Here is an 18225-nt window from a genome sequence, read left to right on the forward strand (position 1 = left end):
CGCCCCTTCCGGCCGCCATGTTGGCGCGTCCCGCGGCTGCGCGCTCGGCGGAGCGGCCCGAGGGGAGGGCTCGCTGTTTGTGTCCCCAGCGCGGAGGCCATGGCGGCCGTGGCGGGGGCCGGCACGGGGCCCGGCTCCGGTACCGGCACCGGCGGCACCCGCGCCGCCACCACCAACATCTTAGCGCAGCTGCGGCACGGGCAGCTGAGCGGCCGCGGGCTGACCCGCGGGGCGCAGGTAACGTGGGAGCTGGGCCGGGCGGGCGGAGCGGGGAGGCCGCGGGGCCTGCGGGGTTTGAGGGGTTTGGGGCCGGGGGTTCAGCGCCTCCTGCGCGGCCGGGGAGAGCCCGGCTGGCCCAGCGGGGCCTGCTCGGGTAAAACGGCCGCTCCCAGGCCGGGCTCGGCGCTCCGGAGCTCCCCGGGTTTTGCCCCGGTGCCTTCGGGCTCCGAGCGCCGCCTCACCGGGCTCAGCCAGCTCGGGCAGCCCCGAGGAGCAGCGCAGGATTTTGCCCGGCCGTTCTCCGCCGCTTCGCTCGGTGTGGCCTTGCCTGCAAAGAAAGGAAGCTGTGCCTGGGACTGTAACAATGCAGCATCGAAATTTAAACGTATTTCCTGCACAAAGGCAGCCTCGTGGTTTTAGGGCTTAGGAGACATTTTAGCTCTCTAACGCAGGTGGTTTTATGAGAAACTGCCTCAAGTCTGTTTCTTATTTGTCATCTTTCCCAGTTGATGATGCTGGGAAATACCAAGGGATGAAATCAGTTCCTTACCCCGGGCCTGTGCCTGTCGTGGGCTGATACTTTTTTAGGAAAAACTGCTCAAGGATAGTGGACTATTAATTTCTTTTTATGAAGAATAATTGGCATTTTTCTTGCAGATTAAATGCAAAATGGTGCAAAGACTTGGAAAATGAAACACGAGATACAGAACTTACATTCAGGTGCTGATTTATTGAGCTGAAGTATCTTAAGAGAGGTCAGATGGAATAAAAAATGGCATTTGATTAATTTACTAGTGCAGACAACAGCATTTTTCTTGATAAACAAGGATTCTGAGCAATTATTAAGAGATGATTTGTTTGATGCCTTTTCAGGACTACCTAAAAACAGAGGCCAGACAAAATTAGGGAATAAAAAGCAGTTATATTTATTGCAGGGCCTTCAGGTACACTTTGGGCAGACAAAGCCCCCCAGATCTACTCAAAAATGGACCCCAGGTCATGGGTTTTACACTTTTATAAATTTGGTCCGTTTGTATATTGGGGGTTCATCTTGTAATTACAGCTTTAGGAAATGAAGTCATTGACCCCAGGTTTGCTCCCCAGCTCACTTTTGTTTCCCTCTCTGGGCCCTGAGGCGGTGAGGTGTCCTTGACTGCCAGGCCTGGAGAGGAATTGTTGTGTCTGCCCAAACTGGGGAAGCAGCAGCTCACACTGAGTGTGGGGTTTGGAGTTACACACTAAAGAACTGCAGGGTTACAAATATATGGAAAATAGAAAAGCTCAAATCCTGAAGCATCATATTCGTCATGAATGTCCATGCCTCATTCTCTAGCAGAGAGGTAAAAGAGCAGGTAATTTTTACAGCTATTTTGTCTTTATTTTGCTTCTTCCTCAGCTACTAGTTTGGTTAATCCTTAAGAGCCAGTAATTTGCATCAGTACAAACCTGTATTGATTCTTCTCCTTGGGATTGATTTAGGATTGGACAAACTTTGTCTCACTGCCTTACCTGCCCACCTCTGCATTCTTTCTTCATGCACCTCCTCAGCCACTGCAGTTTCAGTCAGGTGAACCTGGACCAACCTTCTGCACCTCTGTTGTGTGTAGGGTGGTGCTTCCACCTCTGGGCTTTGGTTTGCTCAAAAAATGCAGTGATACTCTTTTCATTTTAGGCTTTGAAGCTTTTATAACAACCAAGGAAATCTCTCCTGGTTTCATCCTCCTTATAATGCCCAAAAGTGAGGTGGGGTTTTGGTTTTTGTTCCTGGGGTTTGCTTTGGTTTTGCTTGAAAAATTTTGGCATCCTTGTGCTGCCCTGAGAGTTAAAGCTTGGACACATAGAGCTTCCACAACTTCATACATGCTGTAGGAGGGTATTTTAAATAATTTAAATCATTTTGTGTGAGAGCATGGAGTGACAGGACAAGGGGGAATGATTTCAAATTGGCAGAGGGCAGGGTTGGATGGGATATTGGGAAGAAATTATTCTTTGTGAGGGTGGGCAGGCCCTGGCACAGCTGTGGCTGCCCCTGGATCCCTGGCAGTGCCCAAGGCCAGGCTGGGCAGGGCTGGGAGCAGCCTGGGACAGTGGGAGGTGTCCCTGCCATGGCAGGGGTGGCACTGGATGAGATTTAAGGTCGTTCCCAATCCAAACCATTCTGTGATTCACTTAAACTCAAGCAGGGGGAATAACTCCCTGAATGATTTTGAACTTTATGAATTGTGTCTCTTTACTTTTACCTTGTATCAGTTTTTTGTGTGTAGACAATCTAAATATAAAACACTTTGATGTAACTTTTAGAGAAGCAGTTTTGGCTGCTTTCCTTTTTTTTTTTAAGTTCTATTTTTTATCACAGCATTCCCAGTTTTCCTGCAGTTGGCTCCTCAGTGGCAGTGTGGGAACCCTTGCTTACATTTCTGCACTGATTTGTTCTTGCAGAGCCTCAGAGCAGGTCAGGTTGCTGTGTTGGGGTGTAGAGCAAGTCAGGAGTGTCCTTGAAGCACTTGCTGGCTGTGTTTTGGAAGGAAGTTTTGGGTCATGTGCTGCCTGCACTGCACTGCTGGGAGGGGAAACCCTTCTCAAGATGTGAATTCAGGGAGATTTTGAGCACAGCTCCGTGCTGGGGTGCCTGCCATGGGCAGCAGTGGCATTTAGCCCTGAACAAAGCTTTGTGTGCTATTCTTAGGTGATCTCAAGATCCATTTTTGTATGGGGAAAGCAGGGGCTTAGCTGTGAGCTGGGAAGGATCACTGTTGAGGCCTGCATCTAAAAGTTCATCACTCTGATCTTACAGGGACATAAAAGCATTTTTGACAGCAGCAGCCTCCTGAATATCTGGCAGTTTTGAGGTCAGCTGAGGCTCTGAAATCTGGATCCCTGAGTGTGCTCACCCACCCAGAGCCCTTGGCTTCCTTGCCAGTTGATGTCTTGCTTCATTATTAATAATAAATTATTCAGAGAAGGGCAGCAGAGCTGGGGAGTCATATGAGGAGTGGCTGATGGAGCTGGGAAAGGAGCTCAGCCTGGAGAAAAGGAGGCTCAGAGGGAAATTCTGGCTCTGCACAGCTCCTGACAGGAGGGGACAGCCAGGTGAGGGTTGGGGACAGAGACAGGAGGAGAGGGAACGGCCTCAGGATGGGCCAGGGGAGGGTCAGCTTGGACAAGGGGAGGAATTTCTTAATGCAAAGGATGGATCAGGCAGGTTGGACAGCAGGAGGAATTTCTCCATGACAAGGATGGATCAGGCAGGTTGGACAGCAGGAGGAATTTCTCCATGCAAAGGATGGTTCAGGCATTGTCAGGGGCTGCCAGGGAGAAGGTGGAGTCCCCATCCCTGGAGAGGCCAAGGAACAATGGGGCTGGGTGGTAGGGTGGGGATAAATCACAGGTTGGACTCTTGGTCTTGGAGGTCTTTTCCAATCTAAATGATTCTGTGATCAGAAGTTGATTAGCTAAAGCAGATTTCAGTAGGTACTGCCATTATTTGTTCTGTGTCCATTTTACCCATATTGCTGGCATCAGCTGCTGCCCTGCACACAAACCTCAGTGTTGGTATCACATTGCATAACCTTGGATCAGGATTTGCCCTGCCCTGAGCACAGTGCAAGGGCTTTGCAGGTGCAGAAGAATTTTCCAGAAGTGACACATTTCTAATAAGTCACACATTTCTGGTTGTGAGTGGCCTGGTGTGTTGTCCTCTTTGGGCACAGCTGTGCCATGGACCACAGGCTCTGGGACATTTGTGCTGCTGTTCCTTGAAAGCCAAGAACACTCTGGCTCAGCTGATCCAGCTCAAATCTGCTTAGCAAGAAGGTGCAGACTTCATCTGCTGCAAGCTGTGAACAGCATGGATGTGGCACGAAACCAGAGGGTATTTGTGTGCAGCTCTGGGAATCCCTGTGGACAGAGCAGGGATTTGCTGGCAAACCAATGTGCTCCTGCTGCATTCTCAAGAGCTGGGTGTCAGCACTGCTCTCACCCTCACAGGATTGCCAGGGCTTAGCTGAAACAATCAGAATGGAAAAAAGGATCCATTTTTCCAGCTGTATTTCATGCTTTGCTATCCCTAGGAGCACACACTTCCTTTAGCAGCATAGTCCCTATCCACTGTAAAAAAGCTCTGTGGAAGGAAAACATTTTCTCCCTCAGACATCCAGATTTCACCTCCTGCCATTGCAGGTTAGCAGCAGGAGTAGTTTCCTAACCCTGAGAAAAGATTTTGGTTTTGAGTCAGTTTTTTGTCTCCTCCTTACAAGAGCACCAACAAAACAACATTCACGTGAATATAATCCACTCGAGGAGCTCTGACTGTGTGGGTGTTAGCAGGCTCAGGCTCTTCAGGGGAGGACAGTGAGGGAGTGTTGGAAAGCCTGGACATGCTTTTGTTATGTAACAACACCACAGCTCTGTCATGCACTAGAAATGCTCAAAAAGTGCCTGTGTTGGATTTAAGCTGTGTTGGTGGCTGATTTTTTTTGTGTGGCTGAAGATGAGTGAGGAGAAAAATGTAGATGTGATACTCTTTATCCATATGCTTTTACTTAGATAGTCCTACAGAGTTTGCTTTCTTTCAGAATGAAATAAAGAAGAAACTTAAGAAGTTCCAAGGAAAAGTGGTAACTGAGAAGCTAATCTAAGGAAAGATTAAGACTAAGTTTTTCTAAGGAAAAGTAGTAACTGAGAAGTTAATATAATTTTGGTATAATTATGCATATTAATTGATTTATTTTTCTCTGAGAGTAAGGTCAGCAAAGCAAATATTAGTAGCTCTGTTCTGATCTGGTGGATCCTGTAGTGGCTTTGGAGAGCTGCTGGTATTAAAGGTGTGTGTTGGAATTGGAGATTCAGGAGATCTGTTCTTGCTAGATCAGCTCTTCTCCCAGTTCTGGTGAGCAGGGCTGTGGCCTGGCAGCTGTGGGAATGGTTGGGCCTGGCTGCAAGCTCTGCCATGGTTTATCCCAGGACAGTGAGTCCCTGGGGTCATGCCTGGCTTTTGGCTTGGCAGGGAGGATGGAGAAACAGAGAATCCTGATCTGCACTTGTGAAATCAAGGAGCTGTGAAGAGGCTGGACATAAGGGCTCTTACATGGACTTCTCCCAGCAGAGTTTCCTTTCAGGATTTATGTTTGTGTTTGATCAGAGCTCAGCTGTGAGTGACCATGGTGTGGCTGCAGGGCTCAGCTTCTCCCTTGGAACACTTTGCAGAATTGCTCCACGGGCCAGCAGCTGTGTTCCTGCAGAGCTGGTGTGTTCAAACCAACCCTTGCAGGGTCCTTTGCCTTGGTTACAGGCTTTTGTGGGAAAAGTTGTGTGAGGGAGGAGACAGCTCAGCCAGGCTGATGGGTGGTTGTTAGCACCTGGAAAGGAAAATGCAATGCAGGGCTGGAATGGTGAGGCACTCCCCAAAATCCTGAATAATCATTCTCCTGGCAGTCTGTCAGAGATGACTTCCTAAGTTATTACTGGTCAGAGGAAAATTAAACATTTAATTGCACAAATTTTAGCTTCCTGGTCTTTTTTTTTTAAAGGTACAGCTTTAAAGGCTTGAAGGAAAGGATGTGCAAAGGCTTCAGTTTCATTAGGAATACACAGAGACCATGTGCTTGCATCTCTTTGTTGAGATCCATAATCTTGTGCCTGTTTGCTTTTAAACTTTCAAGACATTTGAAAAGATACTTCAGAAGTGATCATGGAAAACAGCAAGAATGGAAATTCTGCTTTTTTAAAAAGCACTTCCAGTGTTAATGTATGGTTGCAATGAGAAATGGAATTAAAAAACCCTTGTAAGTGATGTATCATGGCTGTGAATTCTGTCACAGCAGGATCCCTTCAGTGCTGGGAAGGATGCCTGGACACCTGAGGCACTGGTTTGCTTTCTGAAAGATGCCAGCAAACCCCAAACACCCTCCTGCAGCGGGCACTCAGCAAGACTGGAATGTTTGAAGGGTAAAATGTGAACTAGAGACACAATTTTAGCAGGAGACTGTTTGCCCTGCCCTGGAGAGCAAAGGCAGGATTTGCTCCTGGGATTTCTGCTGCTCTCACCACTGCTGGTGGGCAGCAGTTTGGGGAGGACACACAGAGGTGTCACTGAGCACAGCTCAGCTGAGGAAAATCAGAGGTTTGCTCTGTAGGGAAGGAAAATTGTCCCAGTGTGGGAACAGAGGTGGGAAGGAAAATCCCCTCTGGAACGGGAAGGATTTGGGAGCAACTTCATCTCCAAGAGATCTCAGGGCAGTGAGAAATATTTTGGCAATGCTGAGGCAGGGTATGGACACAGAGCAAGGAGGAAGAGCTGCTCCTGTGCCTGGAGGATGGGCAGAGTGAAGGAGACAAGTAAAAAGGAGAATGACTGATCAAGGGGTGGATTTAGGCAAATATTAATTTATAATTTCATGAAGATGCAGGTATTATTCATAATATTTTTTATGCCATCAGGGGAGGTTTAGGCTGGATATTAGGAAAAGGTTTTTCCTCCAGAGGGTGCCCAGGCTCCCTAGGGAATGGGCACAGCCCCAAAGCTGCCAGAGCTCCAGGAGGGTTTGGACAGGGATGCCCAGGGTGGGGCTGTTGGGGTGTCTGTGCAGGGTGAGAATCTGGGCTTGGCAGTCCTTGTGTGTCCCTTCCAAGATGGGACATTCTGTGCTTCTCAATCATTTTTGAAAGGATTTAAAAAACACTAGGATTAAAAAGAAATTTAAACTAAATACTTAAAGGTGTGTGCAGTGTCTTTTTTCAGCCCTTTGTGTACTGTCAAGAAAAATTATGCACAGAAGTTACTTAAACTGTGTAGTTGGAAAGTGTTCCCATGGTAGTTATCAGTCTTGGAGTAATCTCCTGGGAAATCCTGAGCTGCAGTTCCTTAGGAGTCTTTCAAGAGAAAACCACTCAGTCTGTTCTACCTTGCAGGCATGGCTGGGCTGGTGACAGATCTTTTATCTCTGAATTTGAATCCTGTCCAAGGTCCGTGATTGCCCTTCCATTAAATGGCTTTGTGGCATGGCTGGGGCAGGGGGACATGGATGGTCCTGCTGAGGTGGGGAGCAGCATTCAGACAGCACAGGTGTAAAAGCAGGATTGTACAGACACCTCTGGCCTGGGACACACAGATTCACTCTGGGGAGCCCCAGGGCTGCCCTTGGGTTCTCTGTGAGCCAGAGCTGGGCTGTGCTGCAGCAATGTGGGCACTGATCTGTGCAGCCCTGGTGTTTGTACCACTTTGGTTGCTGTACCTGGCTCTCACAGAGCTTTGTGCTGCTGTTTTCTCAGAAGGGATCCTCATTCCCTAACATAATGTAATGCATGACAATTCCTAACCCAGCTGCCAGCCCTTGGGGAGATCCTGGCTTTTCATGGATGCCTCTTCTAGCTGGGCTGCTGCAGCCTCTGCTTTGTGCTAGATTTTACCCAACTTCTCACATTTTGTTGCAAGATTTCAGGTATTTTATCCAGAGCTTTTCAGTGAATGAAGAAAATCAGTGTTGGATTGCACTTTTTGTGCTTGAATGAAACCAAAAAATTCTACAGAGGAGAGGAGTCCCAAAAGACCCATTTTGGTGCTGATTTTGATGACTATTCAGTAAAATATCCTCAAGAAGAAAACAATTTTTGCTTATAAATGAAAAAAATTCCACAGAGGAGAGGAGCCCTAAAAGATCCAGTGCTGATTTTGATGACTATTCAGTAAAATATCCTCAAGAAGAAAACAATTTTTGCTTATAAATGAAAAAAATTCCACAGAGGAGAGGAGCCCTAAAAGATCCAGTGCTGATTTTGATGACTATTCAGTAAAATATCCTCAAGAAGAAAACCATTTTTGCTTATAAATGAAAAGCATTGACTAGCTGCTGTTATGGAAAACAGGAGATGCAGTTGTTAACCAAAATGGCTGTGAAGAAAGACAGCTCCACAAAGTCTGATTGAATTTTAATCCCTTCCCAGAATCCAAAAATCTTTGCATTGGCAAATACCACCCGGCCACAATGGAAATATCCAGAGCCAGGGTAGCCTCAAATACAGAGCAGGGACCACAAGCCAGAGCTTGCAGTGAAACCAAAGATGTGTTAAATCAAGAGAAAAGAAAACCTTTTTTTAATTTTTTTTTTCTTTTGAAAGCAGATAAAAGATGATGAGAGCAAGGAAACATTTGCTTCACTCTTTGAGAATTTCAGTTCTGAAAGTTTCCTGTGGCTGCCTCTCAGAGCCTGGGGCAGGAAGAGGAAGCCTGTACAGAAATGGGAGTGGAGATGGCTCAGATGGATCCTGCCCCAAACCAAGAAGCATCCATGTGATTAACAGTGTGGTGTTAAACCCAGCACAAGGTTTTAATGTTAATTAAAGGCTTTTGGCCTTCCCTGAGAGCATTTAAGTGCTGAATTCTGCTCTGTGCTGCTGGAGCCTGTGATGGCAGCCTGTGCACGTCATCCCTGCCTCTGGTATCTTCCACATCAGCTGGAGCTGGAGAGTTTGGACTCTTTCCCTGGCATTTTCTGTGTGTTCTGTGCACTCTGCCCAGCAATTAATCCCATTCCTCCCCCTGCCTGTGGGTTTGTCCTCCTCCCACACCTGGGATGGGGCAGTGGCAGAGCTCCTTTGGCTCACTCTGTGCTTGGTTTCTCAAGGGGAAATGGAATCTGTGACTTCCAAGGAGCTGACCCAGAGCCCAAAGGATGAGAAGTGATTTTGGCTTTCTGGTTTGATCCTCTGCTGTTTCTCCTGCTCAGAAGGAAACTGTGTCATTCTCCAGCAGTGCTGGTTGATTCCTCTGATTCAGAAAGCAGAGAAAAGTTAAAAACTGGAGAGAATGTTATGTCCCAAGTGTGCTCATGCTGCTTCAATCACTGCTTGTAACAAGAAAACCTGGTACTTCAAGATCCTTGAAGTTCTTATTTATTTGAAATTCTTATTTACCTAAAAATTGAGGCATTTCATCAGGAAAAGAGTCCTGAATGCTTGGGAATCTTACAAAGAGGGTGCAGACCCACATCAGCCACATTGCCAGGCTGAGTTCTCAGCTTGAATCAGTTCTCTGATCTTCCTGTACAACCAGAGAGCAAAGGGTTAAATTCTGCCAGGAGTTGGAGTATATTTGCATATAATTGCTAATCAGGAATTGAATGGCCCTTTGGAATTGTGCACTGAGCTGTGGCTGAGAACCATGTCTTGGCTGAAAGAATAAGTGAGATTTAAGCAGCTGGGAGGGAAATGTCACTGAACCCCTGAAAGGTGCAGAACAGAACAGCTCAGGGCTTTAGCCTGGGAGTGAGAGCCAGCCCACAAATGTGCCAGGGAGGGCTGGATACCAGGGCAAGGCTCTTCCCCAGAGGGTGCTGGCACTGCCCTGGGCACAGCCCCGAGGCTGCCAGAGCTGCAGGAGCTGCCAGGGGTGCCCAGGGTGGGGCTGTTGGGGTGTCTGGGCAGGGCTGGGGCTGCCCTGGCTGATCCTGGGGGTCCCTCCCAGCTCAGGACATTCTGTTTTCCAAGGTTTGCCTTGAGGTGCTGACCAGAGGATTGGAGTTTTCTTTATTGAGTTGTTTTTATTTGGAGAGCACATAAAACATTTGTAAACCCAGGCAAAAATCCTGCTGGGATTGTTTTCTGCTTTACCTTCTCCTGTGTACAAGTCCCTGTACTGGGGTTGGTGTGGGTACCTCTGAAGAGAGGAAAGCAGTTAAAGTGTGATCAGCATTGACTGCATGGTGGATTTGAATTGAATGCCCTCAGCTCCTCCTTGACAGATCTGGCATTAACCTGGAAGTATTCAGACTTCAAAGCATCTTTTGTGGATTTTAAACAGAATATTTTGGTCTTGTGCTGCTACTTGGGTTTTTTATGTGTTAAACACAGTGATGAATATTAAGATTTTTAAATTTTTTTTTTTACTTTAGGGAAAAAGGAGGAACATTAAAGAAAGTTTGGGCAGCTATAGTAGCCAATTCCAAGTGTTCTTTTTCTGCTTGCAGCCTGTTTTCAGGATAATGCCAGCATTGTTGTTCTGCTGATTTAGTTGGTGATCTCCTTTTACAACCAGCCCAAGACTACAGAGGGAATTTTCTCTCTCTGATACATTCCTGCTTGTAAACCTTTGTGGTTTGGGTCATTGCTGTGACCAATGACTGCAGGGATTTGGCTGAGGGAATTCTCCTTTCTGGCTGAATGCATCAAGTAATGAAGCCTTCCCATCCTCAGCACTCTCCCCCTCAGAGCTGTGTAATTTGAGAGGGTGTCAGGGCACCCATTTCCTCCTTCACTGACCTGTCAGTTGGAGCTCTGCTAATGGAATTGTGTAGAGACTAATGTGCTGCCATTTTAAAATACACAATCAATATAAAAATACAGAATGAGATTATGTTCTCTAAATGACATCTGCTTTAAGCTCTGTGCTGCTTAAGATGCTTTATATCTGTAAAATTCTGCAGCTACCTGTGCTGGATAAATTGCTGCATGGAAAGAGGTGCTGGATTGTCACTATAGGACACAAAACAACACGACACAAACCACTGCTCTCAAGGTAGAAAAAAGGAAATTTCTTTTATTTATTTCTGAATCCAACATTTATAGTTTTCCAAGAGTGACCGTGGATTGGAGGGTGACAGTGACACTGGACAAACCAACAGTCCATCAAATTTCTCCTCCTCCATAAAGGAATGCAAAACAATGAGTTATTTACACAAAGTGTGTAAGAAAGTTTGCTACAAGAATGTAAATATCAGAAGGCTTAGAAAATCTTAAAAAATCAGGGTGACACTGGGTTTTGTGAGGAAGGTGATAAGGTTATTTTCCTGGTTATGAAGCACTGGACACATGGGAATCACATTCTTTTTTTTTTCTTTGCAGATCACAGAGGCCTTGTTGAAGGAGAGAGATAAGCAGGCAAAATGGAATGGGATCCCCTTGCTGTTGCAGAAGCTGTATGAGCACAGCCACCCAAACAGTGACTTCTCCCAGTGCCAAAGCATCCTAAAGGTACTGCCTGCACCCTTCTTGCTAAAGCTTCAGATCATTTTGTTGTGCTTTTCTTTAAAGTCTACTGTGCTCATACTGTATTAATGTCTTTAGCTGTCTGCATGATGATATCTGTCAGAAATTGGCTGGTTGGTAAGAGCTGGGGGTGCAGGTGATGTTTAGTCACACAGATAGTGGAAGATAATTGTGTTTACAGTGATGAACAGTTTTCTTTTTGAAGCATCTCTTTATTTTTCTCCTACCTGCAGGAAATTTCTCCACTTCTCTCGATGGAAGCCATGGTTTATGTCACAGAAGACAGAAAAGCTGCTCAAGAGTCCAGTTTCCCCAACACATACACGTTTGATTTGTTTGGAGGAGTCGATGTGAGTGTGTTTTTTCAGTATCTAAAGATCTGCATGATAATCATCCCACTGAAAAATCTGTTCAGTGAGGTCTTTAAAGCTTCTAAATGCAAGCTGCAGAATGACTTTAGCAATTTCATGTTAAGCATTAGAATTGTGCCACTTTCTGTTAATCAAAATTGGAAAAGGGTGTATTTCTCAAGGTACTACATGCAAAGTGAGGTGTTTTGTTCTTATATGATACAGAATACCTGGCTGTTTCTTTAGTCAGTCTTTTTTTACCTTAAAAAAGATTAGACCTTTAGTTCTGAATGAAGACAGTTTCAAATGATTCCTGGTTGTGAGATAAAATAACCCAACTGGCACTGGAGCAGTGAGAATTTCACAGTTTAGGCACCCCAGGGCTCTGTTTTAACCAGGCTGTTTGTGTTTATTGCTTCATCTCTGGCAAAGTTTTTAAGCAGAACTGGAAGGTTTCTGTGGACATTCTGGCAATTTATCATTTTGTTTATTTGCTTTAATACATTGCACAAATACCCATTTGCTCTGTTTTATGGTGCCCAACTCTTACTTTGCTTTCATTAGGAATGTATTATTTGTATTTTCCATTGAACTAATTAACACTTTCTTTAGTTTAACTAAACAGATTTTGCTATTTATTTTTTGTCACATTTATTTTTTGTTATTTTGTCTTTGTAACAGAAATAACATTTTTGTTATTTTATTTTTTACACAAGTAAAAGCTTGCTTTTATTTAAAGCTGCCGTTGATGTTTTGAAATGAGCACTGGTTTAGTTGCTGCTGTCAGTTGAGAGCAAAAGCCTTCAGCTACCCAAGCAAATGAGAACACTGTGAAAATATTTAAATTTCCCTGTTTTTAAAGGAAAATAGTGGTAATTTTGTATAAATGATTTTAACATAATGCACAGAATCTGTGGGTTTTGGGGACAAGTTTTTGGTTTGGTTGGTTGGGGCTTGGTTGCTTTTTTTCCCCTTGGGCTGGAGATGGTAAATATCAAATCCAGCATACCTGGTGCTGTGGTCAGATATTTGGATTGAGGTGGGTTTAATGTGATTAAAGGCAGTGATGGAAGCCAGTGCTGTGTGTTTTCAAAAATCCTGCTCTGGGATTTGAAAGGGAAGAAGTTTGATCTGCTGGTGCTGTGTGTGCCATGTGCTGATTGATGTTGCAATATTTTGAGCTGTGGAACATGAGTAACTTTGAAGGGCACTCAGTTTGCTGGGTACTCTCTAGGCTACAGTGTGTGAGAGTTAAAATATGTTTGGATTCTGACAGCCTTTACATTGAGGAAGAACAAAACCAGCTCGGTGGCTCCTCCCTTTATGTGGATCCGTGTAAAATAAACACCTGAGGGTGCAAATACACAAATCTCATGGATTTTATACCTGAATGTAACCCCATCCCAAGAAACATGATTTCATAATTCCCTTTCTGCTCCTTCTGCCTCTGGTGAGAAGCAGAAACCCCAAGAATTAAAGCATAAACCCCCAACTTTGAGAAATGCATTCTCCTAAAACACAAACAATTAATATGAGATCTGTATTACTGCAGTCATTTTTCTCTACCCTATTAATGCTACAGCTACTACTACAAATAAGCTAAAAATGTATATTCCTCTTAAAAGCTGCCTATTTATTTATTTGTTAGTGCTTTTAATGTAACCTCCAGTGATGTCAAGGTGGTTTCCTCTGTATGGATCAATAGTTCATTAAAAGAAGATGGAACAAATAGATATTATAAACTCTTAAATATCTTGTGAGTTGGCACTGATATATATTACTGGGTGATGGCTGCATTGCTGTCAACAATTTTAAACTGAATTTTAGAACCAGCAGCATTTGCAGTAGTTCTTGCAGAAGTCATCAGTTCCTTCTGTTTGCCAACTTTCATTTTTAAATAAAGTGCTGATTTTTTAAATGTTTTAAGCCAAACCAGTGGTACAGACTAGAGCAACTAAAGATCAGTTCTACATCAGTCAGAACCACAGTCCTGGTCTTGGAAAGCTGATTGTTATATTCCTTAAATAGAAATATAAATGTAAATATACATATAACATCCTATACACAAGCAGTGGCTTTTTGGAGCTGAGATAAAATCTGGAGCTGCTAAATTCTGTCTGGACCTGAAATGTTTTTGAAGCCCAGCAAGATTTAGTGACTTTGCAAAATTGGCATCTCTTTGCAGATTATTGCTACAGATTCCTTATTTTAAGAGATGTGTGATCACCATCCTTGATGTTATCTGGAGGCATCTGAAATTACATTCCTTGCAAGCTCAAGTTCTTTAAAACTTCCCAGTGGGGGATTATTTTGTACAACTCTTACTGTTTCTTCAGGGTAAATGCAACTATAATTTGTCAATATGATTTTGACACCAGTGGGGGTTTGATTGTAGAGCCTTCATTATTCATCTCTGTGGCTTCAGCAGAAACAGGTTTGAGTTTGACATTGGCAAATTAATTGGTTATTTGTATCTCAGTAATCATTCCCTTAATTCTTTGTCTTATTTTTACAGCTTTTAGTAGAAATTCTCATGAGACCAACTCTTATTACACAGAAAAAGAAGCAGAAAAGTAAGTAAATAGGTGGTTTATCTCTTTCTTTTCCCTACTTTTGCCTGATGGTTCTGCTTCAGACAAAAATTGTTCTATTTTTCTGTTATTCCCTTTCCATCCCAGCAATTTCCTGTTGATTCATTTAGGAATGAATCACTGTTTCTTTGTTCTCCCTGGAACTGATTGGTGCTGGGATTTGGGAGAGTCACCTGTTTGTGGCACAACTTGACTCAAAGCACTAAATCTGCAATCACTGGAAACTCTTCTTGTTCCTGTGGCTACAGCTACAGTGAAAAATGATTAATAACAAACCACAAAACATTGTTTGTGTCATGGGAGCTGCAGAGATTGTAAGATGAGTAGCTCAGGAGAACAGCATGCTTTTTGTTACATGGCTCCTCATTTCCCCATTGCTGTAAGGACATGGGCTGCAGTGAGTTCAGCTCAACTTTCCTGCTGGAGCAGCTTGGCTGCAGTGTTTTTATTTCCCCTGTTTGAGGGAAGGGAATGTCATGGTGCACCCTGTGCCTGCCAGCCAGGGAACTTCAAAGGTGAAGTGACTTCAACTGGAGCTTTAGGCAATTTAGGTCTGTACTGAAAACATGTTTGAAATATTAAAATGCTGTGGCAAAGCAGATTGGAAGTTTTCTATGAAGTCCAGGTGCTGAGAAAACAAGCATGAGTTTCCAGTGGAGAAAACTGCATGAGCTGACATTTTTTTTCCCCCATACAACAATAATTTAACATGTGAAACAGAGTATTTCTTTTGGCTTCTATGCCATGAAGCATTTGCATGTGTGCTGTGAGCTGGCAGCCTGGGGTTGTCAGCCATCCCACAGCTCTCCATGTCCCTCCCATGCCAGGGGTGTTCCTTGGCAGGGAATGGCTGCTGACTGATGCTCTCTCCTTGCAGTAAGTGATGACCTCATCAAGGACTGTTTAAGCATACTGTACAACACCTGCATTTGTGTAAGTACAGCTCTTCTGGTCACTTTTTACATGTGCTGCTTGATAAGATAATAAACAGACTCTTTTAAGTGTAATTTAAACTTGCTCTGAAGCTTTGCATAAAAATTCCTTCAGTTAAATACAGCATCTGTTGTGTTGCTCAAATAATTTATTTTCTGACCTGCATTGTCAAGTTTAAGTTCCCTTGTTTGGATCTTTCTGTTTCCATAGGAAAGCTGTGCCAGCCTTTGTTAATGTTGCAGTTTAAAATCTGAAGCTGGGAATGGATTCCTGTTAAGCCCAGCCACAGCTGGTCTTGTTCAGAATTGGGGCTGCCAAAGGGTTTTGAATTTGATCCTGCAGCTCCATGTGCTGGATTTTAGTTCAGTCCAGTCCAGATCAGTGCAAAGGAAGGTGCTGGGTTAAAGGCCTCTGGAAATACCTTGTCATTAAAATCCTGAAGCTAAAAGCAAAAGCCTCAGATTATGCATACAGGGAACATCTTCAGGATTATTTACTTCATCACACACTTCATTATGCCAGAATCTAGGGAACATTATTTAACAAAAATTTTAAAAAGAGCCAGTTAGTGGCTTGGAGCTCTTCCAAAACCATCAGTCTAATCTCCAGAGTTTGAGTCTTACTGGATCATGTCTCACTGATAAGGATCTGTGTACACATGGGACAGGGAAGAGAGGGAGCACTTTTTTCCTTGGCTTGGATGAGTTATTTTTTTAACTGCAGGTAATGCAACTTTTGCAAACTGAGAATAGCATGATAAGCTAAAAACCAAGTTTGTAATTTCTAGACCAGCTGCTCTGTTTTAATTCACTTTGGTGTTACTGCAGGGATTGGAAGAGAAGTGTCCAGGATCACAGAAATGGTCTGTGAGCAATATTAGCTGTTTTTATGCTAATCTGTAAATATTGGAGAATTATCTTTGCCACTCTGGTTCTGTGAGCACTGGGAATGTGTCTCATGGATAAAACACAGCTTTGCAAGCAGTGAGGATGCAGCTGTGACCTCCAGGAAAGCCTGGCTGTGCTCTCAGCAGAGCTCAGAGCATGAAAGGCAGCCTTAAACTCTTAAACTTGAGTTTCCATGCCTCAGTCTGACTTTGGGGTTCATCACCCCGTTCTTTTAGGCCAGTGCTTGATCTGGGTTGCTCAGACAGCAGTGCTGAGGTGTTGGGATCTCTAGCTGGTCACAGTGACCCCAAGAACAGTTGGAAAGTCTCTTTTCCCACCCCAGGGCTTGAAGAAGCAGTCAGAGCTCTTCATTTCTTGCTCTCAAGGTTGTTTATTGTATCATATCTATAAGATTCTTTCTCCTGCCCTGCCGAGGTGCATCCAGCAGGGCAGTTCCAGGCACTCTGCCTGCCCCAGGGCAGTGTTATGTCTTTATACTAAAAACTACCTGTACAATGTTTACAATTACTTCCCAATACCTGTCACCTATGTTATACAGTGAGCTTCTACTCTAAACCAATCTCTAAGTGCCACCATCACAGCAGAAGATGGAGGCCAAGAAGAAGAAGGAGAAAGCCTGGACACACCCAGATCCCTCCATCTTGCCTCCTGAACCCCCATACCAAAAACCCCAAAATCTACTTTTCCACCCCATGATAACTTCACTATTATTCTACCTAAGCTGCTGTGGCTTGCTGATCTTCATCTAAGGTTGGTAATTTGCTCCATGGGTCATAATCAAACCCAGAGGTGTTTTGGGCTCTGTGCCAGGGTCTCTGAGCCCCCTGGCAGGGTCCTGGTCAGCCATAGGGATGTTCTGGGTTCCCACACTGAGGGTTTAGGAGCTGCTGTGTGTGCAGACCATGGCATGGAGCTGCTCACAGTTTGTATGCAGAGCAGAGCCCAGCCCCTGTGCTGTGTGCCCAGGCAGGCAGGGCTGCCTTTGGGTTCAGACAAGGAAAAGCTGCCTTGAGGTGAAGCCTCTCTCTCATCCCAGCGTTGTTGCCAGCGCCACAGTGACTCCACAGCAGGACTGGAGATGGTTTTGGTTCCCACAAACACATTCCCTGCTTTCAGGAGCAGCTGGCTCAGCACACATCATCTCTAGGGCTGTGCTGTGCCCTGTGGCTGCTCAGGGTGGGCTCTCACTGGGTCTCTCTGTGCTCATTTCCAGACTGAAGGAGTCACAAGGCGGCTGGCAGAGAGAAATGACTTTGTGTTGTTCCTGTTTACACTGATGACAAACAAAAAGACATTCCTACAAACTGCAACGCTCATTGAAGATATCCTGGGAGTTAAAAAGGTTAGTTACTGCTTTCTTAATATCATTTGTGTGGCTTTTCAGCCCAGTGGAGGAAAGAGAGCTGTTTGTTTGAAGAGTGGCTGAGGATAGTCCTCAAAGCTGCCATTCTCACTTCTTGTAGCTTATTTGAAACCTGCCTGTTCGCAGTGGTAATTAACTTTAATTAACTTCTCACAAAGAAGCCAAACTATTCCTGTGGTGTCATCCTTGCAGTGCTTTTACCCAGTTCAGAGAATGGTGGCAGCTGTGTCCCCATGGGCTGACTCATTGAAGACTTGCCCATATTACAGACAAAGAAAATGAACCTCATATAAATTCAGTTTTCATCCTGGCCTGCTGATTGTATTTGGCATCCTTCACTTGTCTTCCTCACATCTGGGAGGTTTCCTGTGTGTTCCTGGGTGTCTGTCACCTCTCTGAGAAGTTGCAGGCTGGGGACACAGGGCACTTAAATCTTTTCTGCACAAACCTGGTTATTGAACTTATTTACCAGCATCATTGCAGCTCAGTGCCCTGATGTGATGCAAGTAAAATACTCGAGGTGTAACCTTGGGAAAACCTTGATTGGAAGGAGTCTGTGTGCATTTTGTGGAGAGGGCCAGGAGTCTGTAACCTAATACTTTATTATTTAAAATAAGATTGAGGTTGATGTACTTCCTGAAATAGGAAACAAGCTCAGTTTATCTGAACATTTTTTTTGAAAGCTGTTTTCAACATCTTTTTATTAAAAAGAACTTCTGATGAAAAGACTGAGAAATAATTTAGAAGTTCTTATCTGTGAGTTTTGAAGAAAAGACAGGATTGAAAAACAAAATTGAAGTCTAGTACCTAAACATAATTTATGTATTAAACCAGGTTGTGGTTTTGTGGGTTTTAGTTAAAAAAAGACACCCACAATTTTT

General features: G+C 44.4%; 1 protein-coding gene across 1 annotated transcript in view; it reads left to right on the plus strand.

Moving 5' to 3' along the window:
• The first annotated feature begins 20 nt into the window (after positions 1 to 20).
• TRPC4AP (transient receptor potential cation channel subfamily C member 4 associated protein) overlaps positions 21 to 18225 on the plus strand; it is a 36438-nt gene continuing 18233 nt past the window's right edge. The window contains exons 1-6 of the mRNA XM_074553815.1: positions 21 to 237; positions 11056 to 11184; positions 11433 to 11549; positions 14065 to 14122; positions 15018 to 15073; positions 17195 to 17323. Of these exons, the coding sequence (XP_074409916.1) occupies positions 100 to 237; positions 11056 to 11184; positions 11433 to 11549; positions 14065 to 14122; positions 15018 to 15073; positions 17195 to 17323 (627 nt within the window). The 5' untranslated portion in view covers positions 21 to 99. The remainder of the gene's footprint in view (positions 238 to 11055; positions 11185 to 11432; positions 11550 to 14064; positions 14123 to 15017; positions 15074 to 17194; positions 17324 to 18225) is intronic.

This window comes from Zonotrichia albicollis, chromosome 17 (assembly GCF_047830755.1).
Source record: "Zonotrichia albicollis isolate bZonAlb1 chromosome 17, bZonAlb1.hap1, whole genome shotgun sequence".
Lineage (NCBI taxonomy): Eukaryota > Metazoa > Chordata > Aves > Passeriformes > Passerellidae > Zonotrichia > Zonotrichia albicollis.